Source organism: Sander vitreus, chromosome 24, assembly GCF_031162955.1.
Source record: "Sander vitreus isolate 19-12246 chromosome 24, sanVit1, whole genome shotgun sequence".
NCBI classification, from domain to species: Eukaryota; Metazoa; Chordata; class Actinopteri; order Perciformes; family Percidae; genus Sander; species Sander vitreus.
In genome coordinates this window covers 14144861-14164523 of record NC_135878.1, presented here as the reverse complement: position 1 = coordinate 14164523, position 19663 = coordinate 14144861, and the positions used below count along the sequence as shown (strand labels likewise).

At 42.4% G+C, this 19663-nt stretch overlaps 1 protein-coding gene across 1 annotated transcript in view; it reads left to right on the top strand.

Annotated features, from left to right (window-relative positions):
* The first annotated feature begins 1655 nt into the window (after positions 1-1655).
* ahr2 (aryl hydrocarbon receptor 2) overlaps positions 1656-19663 on the top strand; it is a 90406-nt gene continuing 72398 nt past the window's right edge. The window contains exons 1-2 of the mRNA XM_078244101.1: positions 1656-2172; positions 17566-17753. Of these exons, the coding sequence (XP_078100227.1) occupies positions 2114-2172; positions 17566-17753 (247 nt within the window). The 5' untranslated portion in view covers positions 1656-2113. The remainder of the gene's footprint in view (positions 2173-17565; positions 17754-19663) is intronic.

Here is a 19663-nt window from a genome sequence, read left to right as displayed (position 1 = left end):
AGCACCCATGCTAGAGTGACAAAATGATGTGTATTTGTCCTGGAAAAATGATCACCGGCTTTACTGTATAAACAGTAGTGTGTCCTTCAAAATAATTCAATTACTGTACTAAAGTCGTAGGCGTAATTTGGGGGGGGGGGAGGGGGCGGGGTTTACAACAGAGATGTTCACAAGTCATTTTTTGAAGTCCAAGTCGAGTCTCAAGTCTTTTGCTACGAGTCCAAGTCAAGTCTCAAGTGTCTGGCCATCTGATCTGCCCCTAACACTGTATTATAATGTTAGTCTGTGTTACTAACTGGCTGTAAAGCCCAAGGTGGACGGTGGGGGTGTGGCCTTGACCAACTGCCACTTTGCTCGTTTGAAAGCCATGATGTCTCTCTCTCTCTCTTTCTCATGGGTGGGCCAAATTCTCTGGGCGGGCAAAGCAGAGAAAGGTGGGGTAACCTTTCCCCTTATGACGTCATAAAGGGAAGATTCCAGATCGGCCCATCTGAGCTTTCATTTTCTCAAAGGCAGAGCAGGATACCCAGGGCTCGGTTTACACCTATCACCATTTCTAGCCACTGGGGGACCATAGGCAGGCTGGGGGAATGCATATTAATATTAAAAAACCTCATAAAGTGAAATTTTCATGCCATGGGACCTTTAAGTACAATTTTTGAGGCCCTTGAAGGCCTAGTTGTCTCTTCCTTTTTTCTGTCGTCTGTGTGTGGGTGTGTCTTGGAGATCCAAGTGATTGGACTCAGCTGCACGCAATCTCCGATCACCAGTAGGCCTGGGTATCGTTCAATCATTTTTCGGTACCGATACCAACACCGTGACTTTGATACCGGTTCCTAAACGATACCTTTTTCGATACCAATTTAATTAAACAAAAAGAAATGACAACATTACACATTACGTCACAAATCTTTGTATTTATTTTCCAGCTCCTACTACGTAGGGGCGTCTCTGTGTAACGTAGAGTTTTTCCTGCGTGTCTCTACGACGTGTAACGTTAGACAGCCAATCACAGCCATTATTAGATCTCGGTAGAAGCATGCTGCGTGCTGATTGGCTCACTGACGCTGATGAGCTTTACTCCTTAGGGATTGAAATTGGGTACACCAGAGCAGGGGGAATGAGAGGGGGAAACACCAGAGCAGGGGGAATGAGAGGGGGGAACACCAGAGCAGGGGGAATGAGAGGGGGGAACACCAGAGCAGGGGCAATGAGAGGGGGGAGATTTGAGTTTTCATAATCGCTATTGATAACACACACACACACACACACACACACACACACACACACACACACGTCTTCTTGAACTACTGCAAAACTGTACTGATTTTATTACAATATTTGTAAGTGAAATTACAAGTATTACTACTACAGTATGTCTCATTATTATTATTTTAAATATTATAAAAAATATAAATCACTTTTTTTTGTATTCCAACTAAAATAAATAAATAACTATTTAATTTAAATGCCGTAATTTGATAGGATGACAATGAACACAACCTTCTTAAGGTCTCCCCGGTTGGAATGCTGCTTTCTAGTCATTCCTTCGTCTGTCATGTCAGTTTCAGTTGGCCCACATTCGGTCCACCTTAAATATTTCTGCCCTCGCGTTTACAGTTTGGGTACACCGCGACGGGAGCGCGCGGCGGCTACAGTCAGCAGCAGTAGCAGCAGCAGCAGGCACCAGTCCTGTCAAATCACAACAGGGGTGAAGCACAGGCGGAGGACATACATGAAAATCCTCCGAGGACTTTTTTTAACGTCTAAAAGTCACGGTATTTGCAGTGTATCGGTGTGGAAATACTCAAACGTCTGGATTATGAAGAGTTGTCACAGTTAGCCGACGTCTTGCGGGCGTTTGGACCAACTAATGTACAGAAAACGTAAATTTTCTTCCGCTCAGAGACGTTAACGTCAGACGCAAACCAACCGAGGACTTCAAGCTAACGTTAAGGGGATTTTACCGTCTCATATTTTTTATACTTTTTTTTTTTTTTTTTTTTCAAGAAGTAGTGGTCCACAGATTTGGGAGCTGCTAACGTGTACATAAATAACCAGGATATAACCACTTTTCTTTTTCTTTTTTAACCCCATTTTGTTTGAATTCACCATGCTGATGAACACGACTCTTTACGCGGCGAAGAAACGGAAGAAGCCGGTCCAGAAAATGTAAGTAAAACAATCATAAACATACATAAGTTCCTGAAAGTGTTCCTATAATACCGCATAGTGCGCCTGGGCTAAATAAGACGCGTGTATACAATGGCTGTATTGTACTTTCTGACCTTATGGTATGTCTATATAATAGGCTATTCTTGCTATTCCTGAAGGTACTCTGAGGGAGTCTGGTGTAACGTTACTGTCTGTTTGTAATACAATACTACAATTACACACGTTGCTTGTGCTTCAGTTGTTAATTTATGTATTATTAACGTAGCATATGTCCATACAAACACCATGCATTACTGACGTTGTGATGCTATTATTGCAGTCAAATGTGTTTAGAACTATGTGTTACTTTATTCCTAAAGCATTCATACACAATATATACACTCCATATGTGTATAATATACACACTATATTCTTCTTTAGGTGGTTACAGCTGTGCAAACATCTCCAGGGAGTCAGTCAGTATGCACACACACAGCCTGTATTACATGCTAGTAAGAGTGTAGTTATAAGTTGTACTCCGTGTTTGCAATAGTAGCAACATTGTTCTGAGTCCATGAAGGCCATAAAGTCTATTTTCCCTGCTGTGGGTTATGCAATGTTGGCCAGCTTCACCGAGATAATGTGGAGTGCTGAAGTCCAACAACAGTGCAGGTCTACCCAGCGTGGAAAATAAAGGAAACTGTTGCTCCAGTATCATTTTAATCTAATTATAGCATCCATTTTTTTTTTTTTTTTTACTTGTGCAAGTGAAAAAAAAATTCTACTTGCCCAAAGATTTTAATAAAAAAAAATGTCAAACTTAAAATAACAACAACAAAAAAAAACATTGAAAATAAACGTCAAAAGTGTAGAAAAAAACAGAAAAAAAGTGTTGAAAAAAGCCATGAAAAAACCCGCAAACAAGAATGTCAAAAGGCATCGAAAAAAAATTCTAACTTAAAGAAAAGCGTAAAGAAACCATTTTAAAAAACGTCAAAAGTGTAGAAAAAAAACAGAAGAGTGTCTAAAAAAGTAAAATCAGAAACACACAGACACATGCACACACACACACACACACACACACACACACACACACACACAAATGTCAAAAGCATCAAACACCAACTCAATTCTTGATCGGCCAGAAAAACATTCAAATCAGATCATTCAACAAGCGTTGAGGCAGGAGAAAGATAACGTAGTTTAGGATACCATGATCCTGAACAGGCAACTGGGCTGTTATGTTTACTAGCCCCATGTGGCGGTTTCCTTGCCCCCGGGCCATCGGGCAACCCTTACTGTTGAACCCTGCCACCCAGCCGAGACAGACGGGCTTCCCACACGTTTCCGTGCAAATGCTCGAACACGGTAGGAGCTCATTTAACTTGTTTATTTCCCTTTCTGTTGGAGTAGATTTCTTTGATTTTCTCCGTAGGCGAAAACAGTGGACACAGTCAAATCCCCGCATCAGTAACGATGTTATAACACCTTCTTATGAGTCTATTTCTGATCACAGTGAATGTATACTTCAACGAGCATCTTCTTTTCTCCTGGATTCCCCCTCGAGAACCCCTGGAGGGCCCTTTATGCTAGGCCTTATTACATATTGCTGAAAAATATTTTACAAGATGACATAAATAGCTCTATTTGAAAATAACAAATCAGTCTCTCGACTACTGCTGTGATTTTGTAGGGGAGTGCAGCTACATAGAAAATAAAAAATGAAAAAGGAACTTTTCTAATGTCAACCATTCTTTGTTGAACACAGCACTGTGACTGCTCTTCTGAAGAGATTTTGGAGAGGGGACATTAGGTAGTTAAACACGCTGGTTGACTCACATGACACCACTGTATTCATATAATACTGTCAGTCAAGGCTAAAGTGAATGATATTAATAATGCATGCCTGTTGCTTCCTCTAAATTTGTCGTTAAACATTTTAAGCAAACTAAAACATTTCAAAATCAAAAAAGAAAGTGCTACTGTTTAAAAGTGCTTCCCTGAACTGAGACCTAACACTTAATGGCTCAAAGTCTTATAGCGGCTCCCCCCTTGCTGTCGCATGCCCCTCAGATGGCCAACACCTGTAATTTGGCCTTCTTGCCCTTTGGCCTTGGCTAAACCAGCTTGCCACACTCTCACTGGCATCAAAGTCCTCCAAACGCGGCCCCTCCACACTGATTCTTATCAGACCTTCCACTGTGTCAGTGTGATGGGATGCTCTGGTATCTGATTAGATTCTCTTCTGTGAAGAGAAGCCTCTCTCACAAACAGCAGATGACACAGGGAGGACCAGCAGAATGTGGACATGGTGCAGTATGTTCTGAAAAACATACAAAACACATTCAACCTTGGGATGTACAAGCTGTCAAAGCTGTCTTAGATATCAAAGTTGACATTGACATTGATATCGAAATGTCATTAAAAAAGAAAAACAGTAAAACCTTGTACTCTGAACAGTATGGCTCTCTGGTTAAAGGAGAACTCCGGCCAATTTTTACGTTAATCTTGATCGCTATAGCTATGCGAGTACTCTCGATAGAAAAACCCCCCGACCCGAATCAGTGAAGGTAACACGGAGAAGCTGCAGCTACGTACTACAAGCGTCCCCTGAGCTAAAACGGCAGTGGTCGGGGCAAGCTTTAGAGTGCCTTTGTGCCTCTTAACAGACACAAAATGCAATTACTATGTCTGTGCCACATGAACAGGGCCCTTACGTGTCAACAAGATGCGTTTTCAACTCAGACATTGTTTAAATTCACCTACCCTGGTCCCTGTCTCGATCCCGCCGGTAGCTAGCTTGCCCTGCTAGCTGATAGCCGTTAGCTGCTAGCTGCTAGCTGCCGTCCAGTGAATGTATTCAGACAGCTAATAAAATGAAAGACAACTCTTAATAAATGAGTAACAGAATTTCTGATCTATCAATGTGTTCATAAGACAGAGGACACTTGCCTAGGAGGCTACAGAATCTTGCTTTCAAATATTTGACAGTGGATTTGATTGTTGCCTCCATTGCTCTTTGAAGTTTAGTGTTAGCAGTCCCATCGTCTGCCAGCTTACACACTTCCCCTTTGAGTGTAACTGTCTGTGTGTGACATAAAGCATAAACACACATTGTGAGTTGATATTATACATATTTGGTTTTTTAGAGTATTTCCTATATAAAAAAAAAACCTAAAAAAAAACTGCTCATCCTGCTGCCTCTTCTGCAGCTTAAGGTCTGCCAGGAACTGGGACAGTCTGCCGCCAGGCTTAGGTCTTGCAGCCATCACCTCTGTGGTCACCAGCAGATTTCCAAGAGCACAAACTGCCTGTTTAGACATATCAAGCACTTTTACAAATACAGCTGAAGCTAATAACAAATATACGTTAAAATGATATCCCATTCATCTCCCTTACCTGAGGTAGGACGGTCTCATTTTTTCTGAAGTAGGAGACTAAACTTGGTTATTCCAGCAAAAACATCAGCCAGAAAGTGACAAAAAGCCACAGAAGTGCCATATTCTATTGATGTCTTGACCTGTATCATACAACCACAGCAACTATTCAGATACAACATGGATAAACTCAATTCTGGCTGAAAAAATGACTGAAGTTAAAGTGGCACTAATTTAATGAATTCCCTGTGGAAATCCACTGACCTTTGTGGCTCGGCCTGCAACATCTGCATTGGCAGAGGACCCTGCCAAATGGTCCATATGACAGTGGACTGCAGTGAACTGGCCTTGATGGCCATTCTGTCTGGGTCTGAGGAAGGTCTCCAGGGCCCTGGAGACATGTGGAAGCTGTCGTGTTCCTTTAACCCCACCAGGGACTAACACATCCACTCCCAGGTCCTCTCCAATGGCCTTCAGCTCCCTCATTGATTTGGGACTAAAATGATAGGTCTTCCACACCAAATGTAGCATATCATACACTTGATGGATCATTGCATTGTCCTTCTGGACCGCCAACATGGCCAATTCCAATCTGTAAAGATACATCTCAATTAATTTACATATAGATACCTCTTTATAAGAAAATATATATAACTCCCCCTTTGCTACCAAGATTAACTGTAGCACCATCAGCCCCCAGAGCAACTGTTTTTTCAAGCCAGTCTCCACATTGATCCCCAAGCGCAGCAAACGCTTTCTTTGTGGCGGCATAGATTCCTAATAAACAAAGAAAAATGATAATGCTTTATAATGTCACTATAGCTTGCCAGGTCAATACTTTGAATGTGATCAAGGCTTACTTTAATTTGTATTTATGATTTTTTAAATAATATTTTAGGCCTATACAATTTTCTTAAGATTTGTATTTCATTTCTCTGATTGTTCTGAGGAGCTGATAGCTGCTGCCTGCCGCTGAAATGCAGTCGGGAGAGGGGCCGCTTTAGTCACACACTTATCACGAAATGTATATGTTTTTCCCTTTTTATTTTGAGTTTCTAGCTCAGGCTCGGTAGGCTCTACCTCCGTCTCTTGAGTCGGATGCCATCTCCGACGAAGGACCAGGGCTTGGCATCTTACCAGGGACTGGGGAGACTGGTGGCTGAAGCAGCTCCATGTCTGGGCTGTTGACGGAGCATTGACCGGGGAGAGTGTTGGGGGGAACCGGCCTGCTTTTCTTAAAGAAAAAACTCTATGGGTCTATTTCTTGTCATTGTTCGGCGTCTGTTTTCTTGCGTTTATTTTACTGATTCTGATTGCCGTAACTGATTCTCTGGTACTCATATCGCAATTTGAATCACACAGCACGGAGCAGTATAGGACTGCAGGAATATCTGGACCACAGCCATTCAGGGGCAAAGACCTGCCCCATCTCTGTCTCTGATTGGTTTAGACCACGATATGATCCAATCATGAGTGTGAGTTCCGTCAAAGGAAAACAAACGCTTCGTTCGTGGAGAGGCAGCGGATGCGAGGACGTTAGGTGCACCGGTGCGACCTAGGATTTTTTTTTAGTTGCACCCTTACAAATTTTGGTCGCACTCTATCTATCTATCCATCTATCCCTATATCCATCCATCTATCCCTATATCCATCCATCTATCCATCCGTCTATCCGTCTATCCATCTACCTATCTCACCATGCTGAAGTGGGTTTAAGAATCCCTTCAGAACATAGGAGCTGCTCTGAGCCGTCTCCCTCACTCCGATGTCCCCAGTTTGTGTTTTTTTTTAATAGCATTAACAAGCCAGGCGGGAGTGTTAAATACTCCATAGAGCAGAGAACCACAGTCAGAACCCTGCCAGAACCGCGGTTTCGGTGTGTGTGTGTGGTACTACCTGCATTAATCATAATCAGGACATGGAGCGAGAGCTCTCTCACGCAATGTTTCCACGAGGGAGGGAGGGAGGATGGCGTAATCTGAGACTCGCTGGGTTTTTTCTCCTCCTCCTCCGACTGCCCCAACATACTTTTTTCCTGTCTTTCCTTCTGTGGGTGTGGAGGGGGGGGGGTTGTTTCTTTCCTCCCTCAACACACATTAACATAGTTCTGTGTCACGCAAACGCTTACATAACATTGCCTTGTTCGCTCGCCTTTGGTTTTTTAAGGAAAAGTTGCTCTCAGGCAGTTTATCTTTCTTTTTTTTTAGTTTGGGAAATGGTGAGTGAGTGAGTGTGTCTGTGTGTGTGTGTGTGTGTGTGTGTAAGAGAGTGCGAGAGAGACAGTTTAACCCACAGACAGGTCTAGAGGCAGCGTGACAGCAGTCTACCCTGATGCAGTTTACCTTCACGTTTACACTGAGTTGTAAAGTAGAACATTTCAATTCATGGTGATTTCTCTCTCTCTCTCTACCCCTCAAAGTCTCGGTCTCGGCTCGGTCTCTACCCCTCAAAGTCTTGGTCTTGTATCTGTCTCAACCCCTCAAAGTCTCGGTCTTGTATCTGTCTCTACCCCTCAAAGTCTTGGTCTTGTCTCTCTCTCTACCCCTCAAAGTCTCGGTCTTGTCTCGGTCTCAACCCCTCAAAGTCTCGGTCTTGTATCTGTCTTAACCCCTCAAAGTCTTGGTCGTGTCTCGGTCTCAACCCCTCAAAGTCTCGGTCTTGACTCTGTCTGTACCCCTCAAAGTCTCGGTCTTGTATCTGTCTCAACCCCTCAAAGTCTCGGTCTTGTCTCGGTATCAACCCCTCAAAATCTCGGTCTTGACTCTGTCTCAACCCCTCAAAGTCTCGGTCTTGACTCTGTCTATACCCCTCAAAGTCTCGGTCTTGTATCTGTCTCAACCTCTCAAAGTCTCGGTCTTGTCTCGGTCTCAACCCCTCAAAGTCTCGGTCTTGTCTCTCTCTCTACCTCTCAAAGTCTCGGTCTTGTCTCGGTCTCAACCCCTCAAAGTCTCTGTCTTGTATCTGTCTTAACCCCTCAAAGTCTCGGTCTTGTCTCTCTCTCTACCCCTCAAAGTCTCGGTCTTGTCTCGGTCTGTACCCCTCAATGTCTTGGTCTTGTATCTGTCTCAACCCCTCAAAGTCTCGGTCTTGACTCTGTCTGTACCCCTCAAAGTTTCGGTCTTGTATCTGTCTCAACCCCTCAAAGTCTCGGTTTTGTTTCGGCCTCTGCCCCTAAAAGTCTCGGTCTTGTCTCGGTCTCGATACACTCTGGTCTTGGTTAAGAGGGGTTCTTGACTACAACACTGGTCCCTTATATGGAACAAAAGATGGCTTTATTTATGGTTTTAAAGTGCTGCAGAGTTGAGGAACTTCATGAAAATACATAAAAGAATCAAACGATTCAGCATTTTTCACAGTGGTCTCTTATAAATGACAGTAAAAGGTACAACATGCATGCACTTGGGATTGTGTATATTCAGCATTGGTAGATGAATTCAAGTGCCAGAACGTGGAGCGACCAGGTCAAATTCAAGTCAGATTTGTTTTGTTTTGGCCAGAGGTCATGCTGATGTACAGCTGACCGGATGTTTTTCTTGTGACTGACATGTGATGGACATCAGTCTTCTGCAGCTTTCACTTCCCAGACATCTTATTTATAGAACTTTAAGCTCAAAGGCTTGAATGAAAAGTAGCAGAAATAAGATTAATCTTATATAATCTGCCCCCATTTTCTTTTCTTTTTTAGAATATGTTTTTGGAGCATTTTGGCATTAATGGATAGGACAGTTGCAGGCAGGAAAGTGGGGAGAGAGAGGGGGGAAGACATGCAGCAAATGGCCACAGGTCGGATTCAACCCCTGGGCCGCTGCGATAAGGACTGAGCCCTGGTACAAGGGGGGCACGCTCTGCGCCCCCCCCCTTTCACACAATAACTCAACACCTTTTTTGGCATTGAAATGATCAAATGTATCGGCCCAAACGCTCAGCTATCGGCAGCTTCAGTCCTGAAATATCGGCTCTGATATTGACTTTCTGAGCATGAGATCGGTGGACTTCTGAACCTCCTCCAGTGCTCTTTTTTTCTTTCTGTGTCATAACTCGATGCAGTGGAACAAACGCCTGCGTTGTATTTGGTTTCTTTTGTTTCGCAAAGGTTCCGTTGCCCCTTTCGGAGACAAAGTGCCTTTGTGTGATCGCAGGGGGGTGTTTTCTCAAGTCCAACACCTTCCAGGGCAGATTTTGTAGATACGTAGATAGAGAAGCAACAACAATATTCGTTCATTGTTCTCGCAGGGAGTTGTGCCGTCAGGAATGCAGCGATAGCTATCTAGCCTCGATTTTAGATATGTCGTGTTGTGGAGTATTATTGGAAGCAGATGTCTTCTTTACAGGAGGGAAAGGGAAGGAGGGCCTCATCACATTTTACACATTTACAGTTACAGTGTCGGGCATTCACCTCACAACCTTTCCCCTCAGAGAATGAAAGAACATGCTTTTAGCAGCTGGGAAAAAAATGGTCATCGACATCAACAACAAAGTGATTCAAAATGTGAAATCATACAGTAACTACAGTTTGTATATTACTTTGAAACTCCATGCCAGTCCACCTTGGGCAATTTTTCTAAACACACTGGTTGTTATGTTTAGTCTGGAATTGATATGTTTCACAGTACAGTTCAGGCCTGTTATTTTTAGAGGCATTTTTGAGTGCAGTTCAGGCTATGTTCACACTTGGCGTCTTTTTTTGAAGCTGCCAGCGTCTGTTTCACATTATAATCCTGTGGAGTTTTTTTAAAAAGGCCGACTTTCTTTTTGCAGCTCGGAGCGTCTTTTTGAACTTTTCTGAAGAAAAACGCCCTACATCAAGCGCTTTTTTGACAGCCGATGAAAGACAAGCTAGTGCTACAGGGAACTCACTTTGTTTATTTATCTAACAGCACCTTTCTCTCTCGCTCTGTTCTTTCTCTAGCTCGCTCCACCACTTTGTTTTATCTAACGTTAGCACCTCTCTCTCTCTCTTTTTTGTTTTTTACTACAAAAGCGCCCTAGTCAACTTTATCTCATCCAAAAAAGAGTGTGAACTTAGCCTAGCCTGTGACATTGTTGCTGATTAAAAACCTCAGTCTCTGTCCTGCCAGTTCTTCGCATTCCTTCTTTCGCCAGACCGGTTTTTATATTTTTATCTAGATTTCACACGTTTTGCAGTCAGCTATTCTTACAGTCTAGATATGAGTCGTTCTGCCTACTCTACTGTTATTTTTAGAGCCATTTTGGCCCGTTAGCTAATCTCACAAAATGCTTTTGTCATGTCACATCTGATGAACATTAAGTTACGAGAGTGAGAAACACAAGGCATTGCGAGCTAACGTTACGTACCGAGTAACATTAGCACAGGAGGAGTGACAGGCTGGAAATCGGAAGAAAGATGGGAAATTGTTTTAACATGACTTTAAAATCGACATCCACCGAGCCAAAAATGCTTATGTTATCATTAGTTAGCTCGTTCTTGTTTCCTAGCTGCGTCGCCAGTTTTGGAGCTTAGCTGGGAGCTTCATAGAGACAGCTAAAGTCAATGTTAGCTGCCCTACAGCTGTCATTAGCTTCCACTTCATATATTACCTTCTAACAGCTGTATTCTCAGTATCGTGACAATCTGCAAGAAACAGGTTGCTTATAAATCACTAAAATAGTAGTGACAGCACCATTTGGCTTAGTTATCAATGCCGTTAGCATCGTGGCTAACACTATTGTTACTGAGCTCGTTTATGACAAGTCGTTTTGGCTGTGCTTTCTAACAAGATGTCATTGTGCTAACCGAGCGCCGTTAGCCTTTACAACAGAGCTGCTTCACTACACTTGTTAGATAATGTTTCATTCCAGAGTTCTCTGTTGAGTTGTGTTTGTCGCTGAGTGCTCGTGATGGAAAATAATGTAAACTGAGAGCGGCGTGTCAGAAATGCAATGCGCCGTGGCGTAGGTCCCCTTCAAGGCCAGGCTAATGTTAGAAGTCCCTCTAGTGGACAGAACGTGTAACAACAACCACATGCTTATAGTGGCATTGACAATGTATAAGCCTGAGTAGGGTAGTAATAACAGGCTGCATCTGAGCATCAAGTATTAGAATATTATTTGAATATTTAAAAAAATAACAAAATAAATTTGAATGGTATTATAGAGGAAGATTGACAGCTCTACTCTCCACCCCCGTCTACTTGCATTTACCGGCTAGTAGCATGCAGCTAAAGACACAGGGTAACGTTCACCGGTATACAGCCTGCAGCCGGATTTTTCCAGACGCCGTGGCCACTGCCGGAGACGGAGATGACAGAGAAACGACAGAACTGGAAAATCCTCCTGCTTCCCTGAAGCCACAGGTGTGGCAACATGTTGCCTTCCCCGAGAGTGAGTTGTGTAAACAAACGACGACGGTAAAGCATGCGGGCTCCGACAGCACTCCATGTCGCCTTTATTTGTGCCTCGCTAAACTAATGGTGCATTTAATTGCACTCAGAAAAACTCAAAGCCAGCGTTTCCTCTAGGTTGACTGCTTAAGCCTCACCGGACGGGATGGGATGGGTGGGGTGCTGATACCACCCACCGAATTCCGTTCTCAACTTAACAAATTTATTTAAATATTCATAGTATACCAGTTACTTTTTGAAAAAATACACAAGAGCAGCGCTTCACATCAGCATGACTATGTCTTATATGACTATGTGTTATTTTTTGGCATAAAAAAAAAAATAAAAATCTGGCCTGGCGGGGGTTCCTGTTGTATTATAGGGGAAACACTGCAAATGGTTAAAAAGTACCCCTGTAAAGTACCGTTCCGTAGCTCTTATTGTGGCATTGCCCTCTCTGTTGAAATCAAATGTTGAAAAATGAAATCGGACTGTGGCACACGCACACGCACACACACACACACACACACACACACACACACACACACACACACACAGACAGCGTCTCGGTTTGGCCTCACCTGACCTGAAAATCCCCAGCGGAGTCATCAGCAGGAACATCTGAACCTGATTTAGCTTGAGAACCAGCCAACATGCAGCCGCTCTGTGTGCGACCGACCTGGAACTGGAAGCTCACAGGTTCCATTCCCACAACAACCAGACGCTCTTCCCGAAGTGTTCCCGAGCAAGACACTGAAACCAGGTCTGCTTAGATTCTTTGCAAGTTCAAATGTTTTTTGTTATCCGGTCATCTGCAGGAGACTTTGTCGTTGAATTGATTCATTTTTGACAGAAAAAAAGGCATATTATAGACAGATTATCCCCCAGATGTGGCGAAAATGGATTCTTACTAGATTGTAGTTTCAATGTCTTCAATCATGTATGCAGGAAATCTTCACATTTGAGGGGATGGAACTCTTTGAGATTTTCTTTCCTTTTCAGTTGTTTAACCCAGGCCGATGACTGGCAGGTTGCTAACAGTGCGAGGGCTTTGCAGCTTTTTATCACTGCTATTTTTCGACATCTTATGCCGATCTTACACCAAACGACTTTTCAAGCGATTCCGCTAGAGCAGACTAAGTTCCAATATCACAATATAATCCTGAGAGTCTTGCTAGAGTCGGGCAGTCGTTTGGTGTAATGCAGTCATAAAACTCAGTCCAAGTCAGTCTTTTTCCCGTCTGGACGTTCCGAAAAAATCAAACGTGTGTCTAAGTTTAAAGTCTTGGTACTGAAGTTAAATCACATGAACACTGACCCCATTCTCAGCTGGCATTAGGGATAAATGCTTCACACATTCTCTGGGAAAAAGAAAAGCCCCTCTGTGCAGCGAACGTCTGGTTTGAGTTACAGCAGAGAAGCCGCCAGCCGGGTTTAGCGCCGGTCACCGGAGTTCAGTTGCAGCACCCGCATTCTGCTGCCGCGCTCCGTCTGATGTCAAACAGCCAGGGTTTGTGTACCTCGTAATACGGTTCCTTATCAAGCCAGTGCAACGCACAGGAGCGCTTTCTGTTTCTGTTTCTCTATTAAGGCAGATTATGGATATACAAGAGTATTGCAGTAGGGCTACACTATAGAACTACAGAACAACTACTGAAAAAAAATGACTTAAGAGGAATGAAAAGAATGTAGCCTACATGTACATACAAGTGTAGAATAAAATGTACAACCTACATACATAGTATATTTAACAAAAGTAAACAGCGTGTAACATTTGAAGGATATTGTAGGTACGTCAGTTTCATGTTTTCATGTTTTTGTGTAAATAAGTCCCTTTTGAATCTCGTTTAGGAAAGAGAGCTCTTCGTCACCTCTCACGCTGTAAATGTGTGCGCTCAAAGTAGATCCTGCATCCTGGCGGAACAGACAACAGGTGGGGTGATAATAAACAGGCCACCGCTGACCCAGTTACCATGGCAGCAGCGGATGGAACAGATTTAGCTTGTTGCTCTGCTCTCCAGAGAGACAAGGTGGTTTCCACTCAGCAAAACCTTTTTAATGCTGTAAGGGGCAAAAAGATTGAGGCTCCAAACGGAGCGTGGAAACTCACATCTCACACACTAAATACTACAGGATAGTTGTTTTCATCCTTTACTGTTATGTGCATGTTAGGATTTATGTTTATTTCATGTATTTGATTGAGGAAGGTTTCAGTCTCCTCATTGCTCCTGTTTTCCTCCGCCGCCCAGTTTTAATTTCTTGTGTACGTCATGATTTACAGTTTTTTACAATCACTTTGCTACTAATTTCAGAACCTTGACGTCATTTTTCAAAACTCTAGACACAAAACTCAAAACGATCATCACTTGTAACAGGCTGTCCAATGTTCAAAACATTGCATTGCGCATTCATATCGTTAAATAAATCTTGCACTTGCACAATCATTGGTTCAAAAGACTAACTGATTGTGAAATACCATTGAAACGTTACTTTAGATCACCCACACACAAGCTACCCGTAGTTTCACAGTTCGCACAATCTTTTAAATATTGTAGTACAAAATAGGTGGTACATGTTTCATTATGGTACTAGATGTAAATACATCCCTGTAAAAGTACTGCAGTAGTAGAGAGAATACTACAGACATAGTGGAATCACTGAACAAAACCTGAAATGTATTGATGAAAAACAATACAGTACGATCACAACATAGGTTCATTTGAATCAAAGCAAAATAATGAGCTACAAAATAGAAAGGAAAGACAGTACTGTAGAATTTCAAATGCAGTGTTCCTCAACTTGCTTGTACTCTAAAAAGCAAAACAGAGAAGTGATTACTGTACTTCTACATCTTCATCAACTCTGTCTTGTGGATTTGGCCGCAGGTTCTCATCTACATCGCAATTAGCCAAACATCTTCGAAAAAACCTTCGGGCATGGCGAACAATGTGGTACAAGTATATATGTGTATGTGTATGTATATATACAGTATATATCTCAATCATCAGTAACGAGTTGGCAGAATTGGACAAGCAATTCCAAGGGCCTGCATGCATACAGTGCAGTACTGTCAATACTGTAAATAGTCTGAAAGGTGGTACATGGGACCATAGAAACAGTGTCTGATAAACAGTAGTACATTACAGTAGTAGTACATGGGACCATAGAAACAGTGTCTGATAAACAGTAGTACATTACAGTAGTAGTACATGGGACCATAGAAACAGTGTCTGATAAACAGTAGTACATTACAGTAGTAGTACATGGGACCATAGAAACAGTGTCTGATAAACAGTAGTACATTACAGTAGTAGTACACGGGACCATAGAAACAGTGTCTGATAAACAGTAGTACATTACAGTAGTAGTACACGGGACCATAGAAACAGTGTCTGATAAACAGTAGTACATTACAGTTGTAGTACATGGGACCATAGAAACAGTGCCTGATAAACAGTAGTACATTACAGTAAAGGTAGTACATGGGACCATAGAAACAGTGTCTGATAAACAGTAGTACATTACAGTAAAGGTAGTACATGGGACCATAGAAACAGTGCCTGATAAACAGTAGTACATTACAGTAAAGGTAGTACATGGGACCATAGAAACAGTGCCTGATAAACAGTAGTACATTACAGTAAAGGTAGTACATGGGACCATAGAAACAGTGCCTGATAAACAGTAGTACATTACAGTAGTAGTACATGGGACCATAGAAACAGTGTCTGATAAACAGTAGTACATTACAGTAGTAGTACATGGGACCATAGAAACAGTGTCTGATAAACAGTAGTACATTACAGTAAAGAATGATGATGAAATATTACATCCATAGATAATTTAGTCTTATTGGTTCATGCTCCACACTAATTGGTGACAATGAATCTCGTTATGTTGAAACCTTCATGATCTAAACATGGAATATTGTTTGTCTGTTTCCATACAACTATGCATTAAGAGTACTGCAACAGTTACTCATCATTTTGAGTAGTTGTATGGATTGATAGTTAGTTGATTGTAATGAAATGAATAGACAGTCATCTGAACTGTAATGTTTGAATTGCTTTTTGAAATAGTAGTACTTTGATGTTAAGTTGTGTCATATTGAACAGCTGATCTTTGTTAAATGAACAAATGATCTTTGGTTTATGTGGATTGTATCCCAGCAATTGAAAAAAGTGTTTTTGATTATTGGTTGTGAGTTTTGTGTCTAGAGTTTTGAAAAATGACGTCAAGGTTCTGAAATTAGTGCCAAAATGATTGTAAAAAACTGTATTATTTATGTAGTGTATTAACTGTATTACATTCTACATCAATGATGAGTACCATATCGTTCAATTGCAAGTGGATCAACATGAAAGGAATCTGCAATCACTCTGATAATTGATTCACACTTAAAACTGCACACTGACGCGCGCATCTGTGTGTGTGTGTGTGTGTGTGTGTGTGTGTGTGTGTGCCTGTGTGTGTGTGTGCGTATGTTTGTGCGTGTGTGAGTGTGTATCTGTGTGTGTGTGTGCATGTGTGCCTGCGTGTGTGCATGTTGTGTGTCTGCGTGTGTGTATGTGTGTGTGTCTGCATGTTCCTGTGTGTGTGCCTGTGTGTGCGTGCGTGCGTGTGTGTGTGTGCATGTGTGTGCGTGTGTGTGTATGCGTGTGCCTGTGTGTGTGCATGTGTGCGTGTGTGGGCCAGTGTGTGTGCCTGTGTGTGCGTGCGTGTGTTTGTGTGTCTGTGTGTTTGTGTTATGAATTGAATAACTTTGGATTTTGCTCTGATCTTTTAAAGATGATGGTTAGTTGCAGCCCTTTTAAAAAGTGCCTTAAACGTTAGAACATAGAAGCGTGTTCGGTCTTCAGCGGCACATCATTAGTGTGTAATCTGTGTGTCATCTCGCTTCATCACACTGCACTCCTTGCACTCCTTCACACACACACAAACACACACACACACACACACACACACACACACATTTAGCCTCAAGCCTGTTTGTTATACTCGTCGTTACCTTTCTGAATCTGAATCCCGAGCTCAAGCTTGGACTCTTAAGGCAGAGTTCAACATTAAGGGTTGCCCGATGGCCCGGGGCGACTAAAACGCCACGTCGGGCAAGTAAACATAACCCATTTCCCCGTTCAGGCATCATCATATCATAAATGACATTCTCTTGCCCCCATCGGAGAATGCTTGTTGAATGATTTTTTGTACTTTGATTTTTTTTTTTACGCTTTTTTGGTGTGTTTTTTTCTCAAAGTTTTTTTTGTTTGTTTTTTTTAACTTGGAGTTGCCGCTTCTGACGTTTTCTTCAACAACAAAAAAAAAGACGTTTTTGAGACTGAATTTGAGTAGAAATCATTTAAATGTAACCATATAGCCTTAGCAATAAAAAACCCTTAACGTTGAACCCCGTTCTTCGAAACTTTCTAGACTTTGTAGACTCACATTATAGACACCAGTCCTATAATGCGAATGACGAAATTTGAGAATTATTTCAGACGATGTATATTATGTTATATGTCGAGATATAGGTCTTACATTTCATTCATAATGGTCTTAAAAAAGCCCTTAAAAAGTCCTAAATTTGACTTGGTGAAACCTGCAGAAACCCTGATGCCCAGTCCTCATGTCAATAGGTCTTGGATCCTTCTTTGTTCCCGTGTTTTAACGTTGTCTTTTCTTTCCTGTATCGGCAGACCCAAACCCTCACCCCCCGATGGCGCCAAGTCCAACCCGTCCAAACGCCACCGCGACCGGCTCAACAGCGAGCTGGACAAGCTCACCAGCCTGCTGCCGTTCACCGAGGAGGTCCGGGCTCGACTGGACAAGCTGTCGGTGCTCCGCCTCAGCGTCGGCTACCTAAAGGTCAAGAGCTTCTTCAACGGTGAGTGGGGATGAACAGAGATGAAGACATGAAAGGGGAGCGATATATATATATAGCTCTATATATGTGCGCCTGCTCTACCAACTGAGCTAACCTGGCCACAGTATGGATCTATTATTATATATGTGTTGGTCCGTTTGTCTGCTTGACAATCCCATTGTGCAGAGAAAACAGAGAAATGTCTCTTTTCAGATACAACAACATGTTGACAGAGTTTCCTTTTGGGGACGTCATTTGAAATTGGGAAAAAGTATGGTGATGATAGCGCATCGTGAGGCTTCTGGTGATTCCCACCACCGGTGACGTTTAGAAATCAGAAAGACACATTGACCCAGAGTGTGATCGATGCATTGCAGAGCGGGGCACTCTGTCACATACGTTTTGGAGCTGCCCTAAATTGTCTGTAGTTTTGGGAGCTGATTTTTGCTTTTCTTTCTAGAGCATTGCATACTCATATTGACACCGGTCATTGCCATTTTTTTTGGAGTAGTACCACAAGAACTTGGCATAGGCAAATGGGCTAGAACTGTGACAGCATTTGCAACTCTCTTGGCCAGACGCATTGTTTTATTAAAATGGAAGGATAAGTCTCCACTTACATTGAAACACTGGATCAACGATGTTATGCACAATTTAACCCTTGAACAAATGTGTTATTATTTGCAGGGTAATAATATTAAATTCAGTAATATCTGGCAACCTGTTCTTACATTGGTTGGACAGATGGGACTCTAATAACATTGTATGATGTGAATGTTGTGGTCCCCCACTTAAAACACCATCGAGCCAACCAAACACACTGCAAAGTTAAAGCAAACTGTTTATTCAAAGCCTTTTTTTCTTTAAACCAGGTTTAGTTTCTTCGAGTGTCCTAAACAGGACAGACGCATGGAAACAAACATCCTGCATGCATGTAGTGTATTTAGCTGAGAGATACCAGTCTCAATGGGTGGCTCATACTGGAAGTGGATCATTTCTTAAAGGCCAGGTGTGCTCAAATGGCTCTGGGGTGTGCTGTCATGCTGATTTGAGCACGTTCGAAATGTCTACTTGACCCATCCGATTGCCTGGTCGGATCTACTTGCTGCATAACCCAGTTTATTCCTGCGCGCTTCCTTGTATGTGTTCCGCCGCCTCGCGTGAAAATAGCAGCCATTAGATCCAGACAGCCTGAGAGACAAGGTTCCTATTTACAGTGCAGGGCGGTGTGTGTGTGTGTGTGTGTGTGATCGTCACCAGCTGAGAGGCTATATCAGTGCAGGACTGTGAAATTTGGCCCTTCTGGCTGGCCATATAGGAGGTGTGAAGTGAAAAGGAAAAGAGGCGAGGCCAGCAGTACACCTGCTCCATGCTGCGGGTTGAAATGCTAATATGTGTGTTCAGACAGAAGTGTGTGGATGCTCATTAGGGAAATACCAGGGCTGCACAATATATGTTTTTTATCAAAGAAACGCATCGCGAAAGACAGTTTCTTGTGTTCGTTGAAAGAAAACATCAGTGGAAAATGGCGTTTTATAATGTAACTGTCATTCTTTTTTTCTTTAGTGCTGCCTTTTCAGTGTTCAATTCAATCACGTTGGAAATGATTTCATTTGATTTGTTTTAAATACAACAAGCAGTTTGTTGTATTTTAGCAGAATACTGAAAGCAGCCAAACCGATCTGTTTATTTATTGCAAGAAATATCAAAGCTCACTAGACAGGAAGGAGGTGACATATTACCAATCCCCGTTCACTTTATAGGCTTCAACTTTTAGACTTTCATTGACGGAATCAATAGGAGTTTTTGTGCCGAAAAAGCAGGCTGCGAAGTGAGCCAGAAAGCTCAGCCGCTGGCGAGTTATCAGTGAGTCATTGGCGCTGACTAACAACCCTATCCACCTCCTGCAGACATGTTATGGCCTACAGTAA